The sequence below is a fragment of the Pelodiscus sinensis genome, chromosome 4 (genome assembly GCF_049634645.1).
Source record: "Pelodiscus sinensis isolate JC-2024 chromosome 4, ASM4963464v1, whole genome shotgun sequence".
In the NCBI taxonomy this organism is placed as follows: Eukaryota; Metazoa; Chordata; order Testudines; family Trionychidae; genus Pelodiscus; species Pelodiscus sinensis.
In genome coordinates, this window is record NC_134714.1 from 24,983,801 (window position 1) to 24,999,829 (window position 16,029).

Below are 16,029 nucleotides of genomic sequence, written 5' to 3' on the forward strand. Positions count from 1 at the left end.
AAGAGAACTTGAAATGCATCCTTTATTAGCTTTCTCCGTTATTCAGTTGTGGTGCTTAGAGCTACAAATAGCCCATGGCACCTATAAAAGGATTTGAGCTCACCAAATGAATTCCATTGGATAGGTTTTGTCTACAGTAAACGTCAGTTTGTTTTGCTACTGGTGGTATATACTTTAGGCTAGTGTAGAAAGAGCTCAGTGTGTTTATCGTCATTAAGACAGTGTTTTTTCTTGAGACAGCGGTACAATATCTGATCACTGTCTACTATAGCTCTCAGTAGTAGTGACAGTACAGCTGGAAAATGAGTCCTGATTTTGCTAAGGTTCACTCAAATGCTACATTAATAGAATTAGGATTGGTAACCACCATTTTTCAGAGTGGTAAGACAATGAAGTGGTAAAACCTACAGCTCACTTTCTATTTTACACATTCAATGCTATCACAGATGAATTGTGTACCCTGATTTTTCCAAGCAAAGACAGGGCTTTGATGCCTATCTTTTTTTTGTTTGTTTGTTTCGCTTTTTTTGGCTATGCTTTGATATTTTGTGCAATCCTGAAGGCATCAGATTGAGAGAGATTTTTATTGTACAAATTTAATATGCATTTCATTCATGTCCCAAACTGAAAAAATGGCACGACTTTATGTGTTGTTACTGGGATGGTGGTGGTTGTAGTTCAACGCAAGAAAATTATTGGTAAATTTTTCACCCTGTCTTAACCCACATAGTATTTCACAGCATTGTATTAACATAATTAGGGAAAAGGTAATAGTAAACATTATCTGCCATCTTAACCAAGTATTGTTGCCATTATCTATTTTTGTTACAGGGATCTTCTTTGTTTTGAAGAAACCTTCTGGTGATAATTCTGTTTTTAATTTTCTTCATAATTTTTATTAGCTATTGAATCTTTTTTATTTATCAGAATAGATAAATGGATCAGTGACACATTTTGAGGCAAGAAATGTGAGAATTCGAAAGTTTTCTACTACATGCTTTTGTAAGAACAGGAAATTTATAGTGCTTACAATATTGGACAAAACATATATTGTGTATCTGTTGGAGGACTTATAATAAGTTCTACTTAAAGTTAGCATAAAAACAAGGCCTTTCTCATGATGATAAAAGGACTAAATTGTACTATTTTTGGCTTCTAGAATGCAGCAGCCCAACCCCTGGCCCTGGAAAGGAATGGGAAGAATATGTGCAAATTCGAGCTCTTATTGAGAAAATCCGCAAAAAACAAAAAGGTAATAGAAAAACAGCAAAATTTAGATCAACTTCTGTGTCATGTATTATGTCAGTGAGATCTGTACCCATGGTATCCAACCACTTCTGAAGCAGTAGCCACTATAGCGGTAGCGAATTAGCCACATTCATCCAGCCAAATAGCCACATGTGGTTACTGTGTTGGATAACATGGATCTATACCAAACAATTATACAGGTATATGGAAAATATTCAAATGCAGGAGCTATTGCTAGTGAAAAGTAACATGTTAACAAATTTCATAAAACCACAAAGTTGATGTCAAAACAATCTCTGTAAGTCTTTTTGCTTCTTGCTTAGGCACGTAAGTGGTGGTAGGGTGTTTTGTTTAATTTGAGTCTCTCTGGATTAAGGCAATAGTTCAGATATTGCTGGGAAGGAAGGAATCCTTTTTGATTTAATTAGAAGAAATAATGCCCCAGATAGCATGCTAATGGCTGAAGCGTATTTGTATGACAACAGAAAAAATGTCAGTGTGTGTGAGGGATGAGAACGATTAGTCGACTATCCGATAAGCAAATGCTTATCAGGTAGTTGACACACTAGTTGAGTAGTCATTTGCCCCCCACCTTCATTTCCTCTATCAGAAAGAGGAAGCAAGGGGCAGGGGAAGAAGAGTGGGTGCTTCAAAGCAGCAGCACCGCGTGGAGCCTGGAGTCAGCGCGGGACTCTCCCACTGACCCCAGGCTCCATGTGGTGCTGATGCTTTGAAATGCCACGGGGAGCATGGGGCCAGCAGGGAACTGCTTGAGTGTCCCACTGGCCACATGCTCCCCGCAGCGCTTTTGCCTTTGAAGTGTAGCAGCAGCCCTGATCCAAGGGCATCAACTATTTGATTAGCCAATTAATCTAAATTTAACATCCCTAGTGTGTGACTAGAATTGTCAGAATGACACTTAACTATTATTGTGTGGGAGATTTTGTCAGATGAGAACTACTAATACAATCATATGGTTAAAACAATGATTTTAGCTCACGCTGAGAGAACCTTTGAATCGTATGGTAGATAAGGTTTGGGTGGGCTATTAATTTGACCCATCAAGTTTGCATTTTCCCATTTAATATGTGATCAAGCATGATTTTTTTGTTATGATATAATCATTTTCTGACCAGAGTAATAGGATATATTTGTATGCACTGTTCCATACATGGTTGGTTTTTTGTTTTTTGTTTTTTAATTTGCAAATGCATCTTTTTAAACTTAACAGCTGGGATTTATGTATGAACATTGTCTAAAAATAGCCTTCTTATGAAGGGACAAAAAAGGGGCAACATTTGACTGAGATGAGCATGTTTGTGAGAGATGGAAGTATTTTTATTTATTTAATAATGGAATAGGAAGTTAGGGTATGTCTACACTAGCCACCCTAGCTCGAGCTAGGGTGGCTAGTGTAGTCATTTGAACTTGCAAATGAAGCTCGGGATTTATCTATGAAAGATGATGGATTTAACCTTTAGCACTGTCATTTTAAATGAAGATTTCACTATTGAAGCAGAGGGTTGAAAATATACAATTTAGGTAATACAGATTTAGTTACTTTGCCTTTGCTTTTAAACTTCTCAAAACCAATATTCAAGAGTTTTTTCCATGAGAGATGCATCCCTCAAAACTTATCCAGACTCTGTTTGGATGCAGGTGCAGGATGTCCGATTCAGGAGATGATATTGGTTTAGGAATCTTAGGGATCGAATTATGCAGAAAATGGATACGAGGTGGGGGCAATGAGGTGTGTGACCAAACTAATTGATGGCATCCCCAATGGCTAATGTCTCGTACATATGAAGGCTAAGAAGTAAAAGAGACCTAGGGTTTTGCTGGTGTACCCTATAGCAGAAAGTGAGACCTGAGATTTCTCAAATAGAGGGATCCCCTTTGCTGCCCTTATACCTATCTAGGGGTAAGAGAAGGGTGAGAGGATATAGAAGAGAGCTGAATCCTAGAGAGAGCTTGAGGATCTCTCGCAAGTTAATGGTTATATGTTGCAGAGCCCTCTATCTTAGTTAAATGCCTGGTATTAAGAAATTATGGTTGTGTGCATGGATGGACCCACTGCACCCTCCCTAGTGTAATATTGTGACCGTCCACTGAAATCTATCCCTGCATTGGAGGAATTCTGTCCCACTGTACACATGCATAATTAGTGAGCCACATATATTTTCAATTTTTTTGTGCAGAAAAAAGCTGCTGAAATGTTGCGGCAGTTCTACCTTTTTCCCAATGGGTTCTGTGACAATAGACTACCGCATTCGCTCCCAGCCAGCTAGGGAAAAGAAAGAGCCTGCCTTCTTCACAGCATCTGTCAAGTCCTGTTGGGAGATAGACAATGTGGGGTATTGGGTATAGTCAGACAGGCTTATGAGTGCTAGTGGGAGAAAACTGGGGCTTAATGGGAGGGGAGGCACAGGACCACATGGGGATGGGGTTGCAGAGCTACATAGATAGGGTCAGGGGATGGCTAAATAGGGGCACAGACACATGGAGGGGGTGCAGCGCCACATGAGGATGGAGGAGTGGGTGTCTGAGTAGGAATGGAGGGAGACACATAGATAGGGGTTGCAAGGACGTAGGAATCCAGGAATATCTGGCAACGGGCAGATGTTCCTGACTGAATGGGAGAGGCTAATATTCTCCCAGAATCTGCATGGGGGAAGCTCCATAACAATCCCTCCTCACTCCCCAAAAAATCCTGTTCCATACTACTTCCATCCATATCCAACAACTCTCCAAATTCATACCTAATGATCTGTTTCCTTCTCCCTCAGCTGCTTCAATACCCCTGACTCCCTCAAGCCTTTCCCCTGCTTCCAAAGGATGCTAGAAATACAGTAGTTTAAACAAATTATTATTTATTTATATATTAATATGCCTAATAATGAATTTATTAGGTCAGAAAAAATTTCCTGAATCTTTTGTTGTCTGTATTGTTACAGACATTGAAATAAATAACCAAAAATAATTGAAACTGGTATGCAGAATTCTTAATTTTTTGGCACAGAATTTTCCCAGGAGTAATTCACGTTAGTGTTCTGATCAATGCAGTTATCAACCCTTATCACTGGAATGTCTTTTTCTCTCCGCTCATTTAAATGAAAAAAGGAAAAGAAAATTTTCATACATATTCTTTCACAGACTACCTTAGTTTACCATTTTTAAGGTGACTAGTAAGCAAATGTGGCAGTGTTTAAGTTGAATAAAATTGGATATGACTGTAGAACTTTATTGAGTTACTTTTAACAAACACTCATTCTGACCCAACCTCTTCAAAGGATAGCTGTGTGATAGTTGGGTGTTCTTCATTTATGTCATTTATATTGACCCTCTGTGGATTGTTAGATCCTCTCATTTCTCTATTTTTATAACTTGTGCGTATAGGTTTGTCTGTTACCTTTGATGGAAAAAGAGAAGACTATTTTCCTGAACTAATGAAATGGGCCACTGAAAATGGAGCATCCACAGAAGGTTTCGAATTAGCAAATTTTGAAGAAGAGGGCTTTGGTTTGAAAGCAACAAGAGAAATAAAGGTAAGCATATGAACATTTAAACAAATTAGAAAATCATGTCTGTAAACATAGTGGAAGAGTGACACCAGAACATTGAAACTATTCTTTTTCTCTCTCCAATGGAGAGTTCACTTCACTGGAACTGTTATAAATGTATTGTAAACTATACGAAAGAGTACATTTACAATACTAATTTAGTATTATTTAACAATGGCCAGTTGTTTTATGGGTTGTAAAAAAGTACTAATTGTGAATCTTTAGTTTGGTTATTTATTCAGACAATTTAGCTAACCATTTCTTGTATCTTTATGCCTTGCTGTTCGCATGCCCTTCTGCTACTCCATCCTCTGGGTATACAATATATGCCCAAACTGTATTTTTCTTAGTTTACAAGTCTACTAGTGTAAAGGTTCTCCCTTGTTGTATATTTCCTATGTAAAATTGGGATAATAATGCTCTGTTTACTTGCAGTGGAGATTAGGGATGTAAAATCTCATTTAATTAGTTAACTGGTTTAAATGTGCAGTTTTAACCGGTTAACTGATTAAACAAAGGAGGGCTGGAGGGGGGCTGCTGCTTACTCTGCAATGGGCTGCCAACTCCCAGCCTATATGAGATGGGAGTTGGCAGCCCTGCGTGGGGGCCCAGTGGGGCTGGAGCAGCCCTTCACCCATGGTGGGCAGGGGGCTGCTCCCTAGCTACCAGTTGACCATTACCCAGTAAGCATCATCTATTATGGGTGATGCTTACAGGATAACTGGTTATTCATTAACAATTGTCTCCGCCAAGGATGTTAATGTGTGAGAAACACTCAGATGCTACAATTAAAAATGCCATAGCAAAGAAATGAATATTTCCATATTTGTTACAGGATTTAGATGGTGTGTAGTTAATAGAATGAGGAGGATAAAATATTGAACAGCTTCCTCCATCTATGCGCTAAAAGTTAATGGTCATATGATCCCATACTAGTTTTCATGTAATTAGAGACTGCATCATAACACATGCAAATGAGAAGGAAGAATTAAGGTGATTCAGTCATCTTAACTTTGAGTACTACTTAGTTGTGAGTGCTTGACTTTGTAACCTGGGTACATTCATTTTAATATTAAGGTAATATTTATGCATGATATTTTAAACCAGGTAGAGGCTAGACCATAGGTGAGCAATAGCCAGCCTGCCGACTGAACACAGTTCACCAGGATTAGCTTCTGGTGGGCCACCAGTGCTTTATTTACCTGTGTTTCCACGGATACTGCAGCTCGAAGCTCCTATTGGCCATGGTTCACTGTTCCTGGTCAATAGGAACTGCAGGAAGCAACGTGGACTGGGACACCACTTTACCCAGCTCCCATTGGCTAGGAACAGCGACCCGCAGCTAATGGGAGCTTTAAGCAGCAATAACTGTGGAAGCGCAGGTAAATAAAGTGCTGGTAACTCATTAGGGGTTAATCCTGGTGAGCTACATCTGGCTTATTGCTCCTCCCTCGGGCTAGATTTATTTTCTTATGTAACTTTTGTTATGATAGTGTAGGAAGTTCTCACAGTATGTCAGTTTACTTGGTAGTGAATGGGCAAAGAGTCTTGGTTCAAAATAACTTTAGGATTAAAGAAAGACAGGAAAACCTTTAATTTACTTAAAGGCTATGTACATGTATATATGAGATATTTTAAGGAAATGGTGTTTTGTATTTCATGTGAAATAATGAGTTTCTGTCCTTCCTTGTTTTTTGTTTTGCTTTGCTTTGTTTTTCCTTTTTTAGGCAGAAGAGTTGTTTCTTTGGGTTCCTAGAAAGATGCTGATGACAGTTGAATCAGCTAAAAATTCAGTGTTAGGTAAGAGCAACTTTTGAACTTGCTTATAAATATGTGCAATGGGAAGAGTTTATTTGATATAATATTACACATTGACATGGGACTAGAATAGTGGTCTAAGCAGGTTTTCGGTATCTCAAGTCTTGAAGTACCAATGACCAGAATTTCATTACCCTCTTTCTTTTCTCTCTCTGCCATCCTCTCTCTTTTTTTTCCCCACCTCCTTCCCCGACCCATGCACCAGCTATTCGCCTGGCTGACACTCTCTCCTTAGAGGGTGGATGCATTTCAGTAGCGATAGATTCCTGATGTTTCTATAGCTTTGTTTTGATAGATTGCTTTGGATTAATCTATTTTTAGCCATACAAAAGTATATCCTAATGTCATACAGCTATGTGGTATCTTTATTACAAGCACTCAGTATAACAATCTTGTCTCTCAGGAGCCCTGTACACTGGTACAATTTCCATGCACAGTTTTTAATTGTATTAATTTAAAATAAATTTAATATAACTATTTTCAGCCTTTTATTGTTCTTTATGGTTAATTCAGGGTCCTTGTATTCTCAAGACCGAATTCTACAGGCCATGGGAAATATTACATTGGCATTTCATCTTCTTTGTGAACGTGCCAATCCTCTCTCTTTCTGGCTGCCATACATCCAAACTCTCCCCAGTGACTACGATACCCCTTTATATTTTGAAGAAGATGAAGTGCAGTATCTTCAGTCAACTCAGGCCATACATGATGTCTTTAGCCAGTATAAAAATACAGCTAGACAGTATGCCTATTTCTACAAAGTCATTCAGGTAAGCAGCTTAAATTTAATATTGCATTTATGGGGTTTTGCGAGTAAAAGGGGTAAAACAATGACATTAAATGATAAAACAATTTTTATTTTTGTTTAAAAAGCTGAAAATATGATTCATTATATGTAATTTAGCAGTAGACAAACATATAAAAGAGCGGATGTCATATTTTAGTAGGTTTGATACAAAGTAGCCGAATTTACAGGAAGCAGAAATTGAACCATCATCTTTAAAGTTCGATAAATTATTAATTCTAGAAGTGCCTTTCATTTGTATCATACTAGAAGATTTACCCCTTGTTGCTTGAGTCTTTAACTAACTTTTGATTTTGGAAAATGAAACACAAATGTACATGCTGCATTTAATCATTGCTCTGGTGTGGGGCTGGAAATGAGTTCAGTATGCAGGCTGCCCTGTGAAGAGAGGAATATCGCAGCACTGTGGGGTCAGGTGAGAAGCAAAGGCACCATTCATTGAGGGCTAGGGAGCAATAGCCCCCCCCCCCCCCCCCACCCCTGTGTTTGAACCCGCTGGATTTCATACTTGAGGACTGCTTAAAGCTGCATGTCCTGACTCCAGAGGTAGTTCTTAAATGCAACAGTTTGGGCTCCTTGTAGCTTTGCCTTTAGGAAAGGGCGTTTGTAATAAAAAAAAGAAGGCAGGGTGATTAAGAATAACAAAAGGCTGGGCATTCTAGTAATTGAAGGATAGTTAGATCATCATGAAAACCGGGCCAGTGGGAGGAGAGAGGTACCCCCACTTAAAAGATAAGGGGGAAAGGAGTACGACTGAGTGTTGTGCTGCTGGGATTACTGTGTTAAATTTAGAAATGTTCTTGAAAAAGGCATGAACAGGGACTAAATCAAAACTGACTGCAACGAGATAAAGGGAGTTCACAAAATTGGATGTTTGGGCAACAAAGGTAGATGCACTTCAGTGTTGATAAGTGCAAAGTAATGAACATGGGAATATATAATCCTAACTATTGATACAAAATAGCTGTTACCACTTAAGAAAGAGATCTTGGAATTGTTGTGGATAGTTCCCTGTAAACATCTGTTCAATGTGCTGTGGCAATCTAAAAACTAAAAAGCTATCCGAATATTGGGAATCATTAGGAAGGGAACATATAAGATGACAAAATACTGTATTGCCTCTATATAAAGTCATTATATGTCCACATCTTGAATACTGTATGTAGATCTGGTCAACCCATCTGAAAAAGGTTATTGGCCACTGTTGGAAGATATTGGGCTAGAAGGACCTTTGGTCTGACTCAGTATGGCCATTCTGACATTCTTATATAAGAGCTGAAATGTATCTGCCCTCTTGCTATAACCCACTAGACCCCACTCTCCTTCCAGAGCTGAGACAGAGCCCAGGAGCCCTGATGGGTGTATCTCTCCACAGAGATAGTAACAAAATAAGACTCTACATTAAAATGTTAAGGCCCTTAAGTGACGTGACACAAGATGTTAGAGCTGAATGGGTCTAGTATTTATTTAATTTTCTGTCTTTCTTTTATATAAGAATTAGATGAAGTGCTCCTATCAGCTAACTACTAAATTGTCTGCCAAAAAAGTAGAGTTTTCCAGTACCTTGGTTACCTTGGTTGGGGAGAGGGCTGATCTCATTGGCTCCTTCCCTCCCCATTTGGTGCTTGGCTTGTATTGAGCATGCTCAGTAACAGTGCTGAAGCCTCTGTCCTCCTTCCACCCCTCCATCCCAGCATCCACAGGTCTTCCCTCCCAAAATCTGAAATGAAGCCCTTGGTGAGAAGTGCCTCTCCATGGCCGCTGCAGCTCCAGAAGGCACAACTGGGGAAGGGGTGTGTGTCCTCCAGCTGGAGCAGGTCCAAGTTTGTCTTCCTCCTGCACTCTCCAGCCAGAGTGAAGAATGGAGCAAATTGTGCACTTTCCTCTCCACTCCCTGACGAAGGCGAACAGCTTTCTATGAATTGGGTTCAATGTGCTTCAGTTTCTCCCTTCTCCCCCCCCCCCCCCCCCAAAAAAGGGCATCTGGGGTGGGAGGTTCAGGGTTGGGGCAGTCCCGGGTGGGGGTAGAAGCATGATCCCAGCCAGTCCCTTTCACTTGCCTAGTGATTCTTTTTACTGTATAGTTTTATGAGAAGCTGTCCCATCCCAGGCACATCCCATTTTCCTAGCACAACTAAACACTTAACTTATTTAGATGGGCAACGTAGGCTAGATTGTGAGCTGCATGAATGGCCCTCCATTTCAGTGGGCTGCAAGATTGTCATGACAAAGATGGTCTCCTGGAAGAGGATAGTTGTGCTAGCTGTGTTTACAAACCTGGAATTTGCGGGATGTGCCCACTGACCTGCATCCAATCAAGTACTTTGATTGGATGCAGAGGGAACACATGGCTCACCTCACTTCACTTCACATGCTGTTGCTTTATGTGCGTGTCACTTTAGTAATACCAGTAAGAAGGGGGGAAAAAAGATGCTGATGGAAACCAGTGCATTCTGGCAACTCTGTGTGTGGGCAGTGGTAAACAAAATGTTTTGCAGGCCATGTGTAGAACTCCCAGTGGGCCACAGGTTGCCCAGCACTTATTCCATATGTATTGAATTTTAAAATGTTTTATATTTCTTTTAATATTTAAAAATTACCATGAAAATAGCTTTATAATTAATAATCTGGCTTGTGTTGGGCATTTGCCAATCGTATTGAAAATTGTGCTAGAATAGAAAAATGTTACGATTTGGGAGAAGAAACTGGTGTTGCTTTCCAGGCAGAAAAATGAAAAATCAGTAACTGGTTTTAGAACAGTATTAATGGGGGAATCCCCTGTTTATGATCACACAAACATCAGTATTCTGTGTAGTAATATATTTGTATTTATATGAAGATTGGGCCATTACTACTTTAAGAAGTGTAGATTTACCTAGTTATTCCAACTATAACACCTTGAGGTGGTGATCAGCTGATCAGCCTGCTTCTGCCTGGTTTGGGATATGGTTAATATTTTAGATGGAAGGCCTCCATGGAAGTTGTTTGGATGATTCAATAGTTAGCACCCTTCTCTAAGTCAGTAGTCAGCAACCAGATCAGAATCTACCGGTAGATCTTGGAGCCTCTGACAGGTGATCCTGAGTGATTTGGCTAGGAAGTTATCAAGAGCTGGCACTTCATTTGCCACTCCATACACTGTCATGCTGCTCCTGCCCTCTGCCCTGGAGTTGCCACCCCCCACCCCCGGGAACCTTCTGCTTCCTGTGCAGAGTGTGGGAGGGAGAAGAGCGTGGTGCTGATGTCAGGGTGTACTTCCTTGTCGCACTTCTGTACCCTACCTATCTTCACACTGAGAGAAGGGGGTGGAGGAAGCCTGGCAATGCAAATCTGTCAGTCTCAGACGTTGTGTGTGTGTGTCTGTCATTTTCACAAACACACACTGTCCTCGACTCTGATATTCCGACCCAACACATAAATGGGGAGTGGTTGTTCTTACTTCCAGAAAAAGCACGTTTTTGCTTGTATAGCTGCATCTGCATTCAGAGGGAGTATTTTGCCATTATACTTGTATCAGCAAAACCTTTCTAGCATATACTCAGCCTGAGTGAGACACTTGAGATTGCACGGTGAATCATTGTCAGATCTGGGCTTAGAATTTAGGAATTTTTGATTTCCAGATCTTTACTCATTCCATTTATCATTAATGCGCTGCACTACAATGGTTGTACACTATCAAATATTAATAGCCATTTTCATTTCCATTGGGGTTTGTGCTAGTTCCCATTATGCAATGGTTTTAATTGGATTTAACTTAGTAATAGCACTCTAAAAAAGTAAGGACATGCAGGTAGGTGAGGAACCCTAAGTAGACCAAGGATGAAGAGGGAGTGATGGGAAATTCAGGCTTCCCAGAGGAGCAGGAGTAGTTCTCCACAAAGCCCGTCCTTTCCCTGGCCTTCCCTGTGCCTATGGTGGATTGTGTTGTCCAAGCAGTCATGCTGCCTGGCTTCTGGAACAGGCTTCTGGTGGATCCAACCCCGTGTTCCCTAACCCAATCCTGGTTGCAATGTCCCCAAGTCCTTCCATGCTAACTTGTCACCAAACTCGATCACCTAGGGTTAGCACGGGGCGAGGGACCTTTTCTGGATTAGAGGCCGCTGACCCACAGAAAATCAGTAGGGGGCTGCACACAAGTGAGGGGGGGGGAAAAAAAAACCAAACCCTTCACTGACGTGGCTCCTGACTGATGAGAGAGTCATTCCCCACATTCTCCTCGCCCACCAGAGCCTAGTGGGGCCCAGGCTAGTAGATTTTGTGTGCACCAGTCCTGAGGGGGAACTATGGGGAAGCTGGCGCACCAGCACGAGGTCCCCAATGCTGGAGGAGCTCTGAGCCTTTGGGGCTGCATCCAGGCAAGCCAGAAGCCACATCCGGGCCTTAGGTTTCCCACTCTTGACTTAGCACTTGAGGAGGGAAAGAGGCCTTCTGGACTGGAACCAGCAGAAGTTCCAGAATGGAAGGAAAGATCAGAACAGTGTTATGGACCATTCTGGCATAACTTTAGCATTGAGTCACACTCTGGTAAGTGAGAATTATGTGCCCTCTATCTGACACTGACAACTACACAATAATTAAATGCAAAACTAAAAGTTAATTCTGTACAGTTAAAATCTGTTAGAAAGTTAAGTAACTAAGGGTCAGTATTAACCACCACATTGCACAGCCTTTGGTTTTATATGTATTTTACAACTTTTTTCCCCAGAGAGACCTGATAATTTTCAGAGCATTGTAGAAGGCAGAAAAAAAAATCAGCAGAACCCTTCCCCCTTAAATCTCCTTCATATATCTCTGCTCACCTCCAAAACAAAAAACCCTTTCTTAGAAATTAGAAAAGCTCATAACCATGTTAGTATAATTTTTACACATGAACACAAATGTTTTTTTGGCAAGAAGTCTAACATTGAAGGTATTGGTCCAAATGGTGAATTATTTTTCAAGTTATTAAGCTTGTGGTAATGACACTGGGAGCAGAGCAAGAGATGAATTTGTAGTAAAAACATCTTAACCTTAAAGGATGCTGCCCAAAGTACTATAAGTTGAGTGTATTTCAAAAGGGAATATTAGGTTTCATGCACCACTTGTTTCCTTTAGTACTTCCCATGTTTTTAGTGTAGAAATTTGTATTAAAGCTGGCCCCTGTGACCAGAAGTTAGACATTAAGGAAAATCTTTTTGAGTTTGATATGTGCTCCATTTTATACAAACCAGTCTTCTAACTTCACCACACTCTTGAGCTACTCCGCCACAGAAGGAAATGCTTGTCATATTACAATGAAACGTATAATAATAATGGCTTCCAACATTAGAAAAAAGGATGAGACTGATGAGTGAAGTAAAAATATTTTAATCCCTTCATTCTGGATTGGTTTTAGCTTGCACAATGTGACTCTTTAGTGACTTTTGGGAATTTAGGTGGTTAATGGTATAGTCAATTAGATACTTAGTTTACTTCACAAATAAAGTTGACAGTCATTAAAACACATTTTGCTTTTCATGTGAATGCAGAGTTAAATGTTTTTTACTGGTGGTAGTCTGCTTTGTTTCACTTGTTTCTTTATAAATGAGGTATTCTTTTAAGACTATATTTCTAAACCCTTTCTCAAAGTGATTTAGTCTCAGATACACATGAGGAACAGGCAGACTCCTGCATTTAACAGCTGTTACCAGCTAAACTGTAGTCTGGTTTGATAAGCAAAAACAGGTGTGAGATTGAGCAGACAAAAATAAACCCTTGAGCACGTTAGCCAGGACTTATAAACCAAACTGACACCTTTTTAAATGTTTGTAATTGGATAACTAACATATAGTTTAAGGGGGAAAACTTTTTGCAGATGGACTTGAAAGGTATATTTGGACCCTGGAATGCTACTTATAAAAAGCAGGAAATTTCAAAATCAGTAGCATTATATGTATGTAGCCTTTCTTTTAAGAGGTTTTTATTGTTAGTTTCAAGGAGAACTTTTGTTCACTACAGGGTTTTCGTTTCTCTTGGATGCATGTGCATGTAACTTCTGTTGGCAGTGATGGGCATAGCATGTGAACTGAAGGTTGAACAGAGTCCAAATGTTGGTTTAATGTTGGTGGGATTTTTTTTGTGCACTGAAATGTGGTATAAGCAGCACAAGAGGGAGCCATATAGTTTAGATATTCACTATGAGTTCATTTGTTATATTTTCTTTATAAATATCTTTTGTGACTTTTTGAAGGAATATGCATTGGATTTCCTATTTGATTTCCCCGCCTCCCCCCGCCGCATCTGACTGCATGCTTCCAGTTTATTACAGAGCAGTTTTTTTCATAGATCAGCGAAAGGAATCAGGAGTGGCAGGTGGAAATACTGGAATGCACTTCAGTTCTCCCTTCCAGCACAGAGCCAGAGGCTATAGATTACAGCATCTGTAATGATGTTCTGTTGGGTGCCCCATTATAAAACAAATATTTAATTTGTAGTTTTAATTAATTTTTTAAATCCTGTTAAATTTAACATGAAAATTACTAGGACTATCAAATGATTAAAATATTAATAATGATTAATCATAGCTTTAATCACGCTGCTGCTAATAGAATACCAATTGAAATTTATTATAAATATTTTGTTTGGATTTCAGTTACAACACAGCATGCACAGTGTACAGTTCTCACTTTGTTGTTTTTATAACAATTATTTGCACTGTAAAAAAATAAATAAAAAAGTAGTATTTTTCAGTTTACCACACAAGAACTGTAGTTCAATTTATTGTGGAAGTGGGACTTAAAAATATGGATTGTTGTTGTTGTTGATCCATAACTGCATTCAAAAATAAAATACAACTTTAGAGGCTATGGATCCAACCAGTCCTCCTCCTTTACATTTATGGGAGATAATATTGCCTGTTTCTTATTTACAATGTTATCTGAAAGTGAGAACAGGAATTTCCATGGGACTTTTTTAGCTGACTTTCATAGAAATCATAGAGCTGGAAGAGACCTCAGAAGGTCATCAAGTCCAGCCCCCTGCCCAAGGCAGGACCAATCCCAACTAAATCAACCTAGCTAGGTCTTTGTGAAGCCAAGGCTTAAAAACCTCTAGGGATGGAGATTCCACCACCTCCCTAGGTAACCCATTCCAGTACTTTACTACCTTCCTAGTGAAATAGTTTTTCCGAATATCCAACCAGGACCTCCCCCACTGTAACCTGAGACCATTGCTCTGCCACCCGTCACTACTGTGAACACCTGAGTTTCTCCATCCTCTTTGGAACTTCCCTTCAGGAAGTTGAAGGCTGCTATCAAATCCCCCCTCACTCTTCTGCAGACTAAACAAACCCAAATAGCTCAGTCTCTCCTCAAAGGTCATGCGCTCCAGCCCCCTAATTATTTTGGTCACCCTCCACTGGACCCTCTCCTCCCCCACTGTAACCTGAGACCATTGCTCCGCCACCCGTCACTACTGTGAACACCTGAGTTTCTCCATCCTCTTTGGAACTTCCCTTCAGGAAGTTGAAGGCTGCTATCAAATCCCCCCTCACTCTTCTGCAGACTAAACAAACCCAAATAGCTCAGTCTCTCCTCAAAGGTCATGCGCTCCAGCCCCCTAATTATTTTGGTCACCCTCCACTGGACCCTCTCCTATGTGTCCACATCCTTTCTATAGTGGGGGCCCAAGACTGGACACAATACTCTAGATGTGGCCCCACCAGAGCCGAATAAAGGGGAGAAAATCACTTCTCTAGATCTGCTGGCAGTGTTCCTCCTAATGCAACCTAATATGCCATTAGCCTTCTTGGCTACAAGGACACACTGTTGACTCATATCCAGCTTCTAATTCACTATAAACCCCAGGTCCTTTTCTGCAGAACTGCTACTTAGCCATTCGGTCCCCAGCCTGTAACAATACTTGGGATTCTTCCATCCCAAGTGCAGGACTCTACACTTGTTCTTGTTGAACCTCATCAGATTTCTTTTGGCCCAATCCTCTGATCTGTCTAGGTCACTCTGGATCTTATCCCTGCCCTTCAGCATATCTACCTCTCCCTCTAGTTTAGTGTTATCCGCAAACTTACTGAGGGTGCAAATCATCCCCTCATCCAGGTCATTAATGAAGATACTGAACAAAATCAGTCCTAGAATTGATCCTTGAGGCACTCCATTAGAAACCGACCGCCAACCTGACATCAAGCCGTTGATCACCTGTTGGGCCTGACAGTCTAGCCAGGTTTCCATCCATCTTACAGTCCATTTATCCAATCCATACTCCCTAAATTGCTGGCAAGAATATTGTGGGAGACTGTATCAAAAGCTTTGTTAAAGTCAAGGTATATCACATCCAACTGACTTTCCCATATCCCTGCCCTCCAGTTACGTCATCATAGAATCTAATCAGATTGGTCAGACATGACTTGCCCTTCATGAATCCATGTTGACTATTCCTGATCACTGTCCCCTCTTCCAAGTTCTTCAAAATGGATTCCTTGAGGATCCCCTCCATGATTTTTCCGGGGACTGAGGTAAGGCTGTCTGGTCTGTAGTTCCCTGGATTGTCTGTCTTCCCTTTTTTAAAGATGGGCACTACATTTGCCTTTTTCCAATCATCCAGGATCTCTCCGGATCTCCACGA

At 40.4% G+C, this 16,029-nt stretch overlaps 1 protein-coding gene across 4 annotated transcripts in view; it reads left to right on the forward strand.

Annotated features, from left to right (window-relative positions):
* Positions 1 to 16,029, forward strand: part of SETD3 (SET domain containing 3, actin N3(tau)-histidine methyltransferase) — a 73,977-nt gene that overhangs the window by 23,591 nt on the left and 34,357 nt on the right. For all 4 annotated transcript variants that reach the window (XM_075926602.1, XM_075926603.1, XM_006123762.4 and 1 more), the window contains exons 3-6: positions 1,160 to 1,252; positions 4,645 to 4,793; positions 6,536 to 6,608; positions 7,140 to 7,396. In XM_075926602.1, the coding sequence (XP_075782717.1) occupies positions 1,160 to 1,252; positions 4,645 to 4,793; positions 6,536 to 6,608; positions 7,140 to 7,396 (572 nt within the window). The remainder of the gene's footprint in view (positions 1 to 1,159; positions 1,253 to 4,644; positions 4,794 to 6,535; positions 6,609 to 7,139; positions 7,397 to 16,029) is intronic.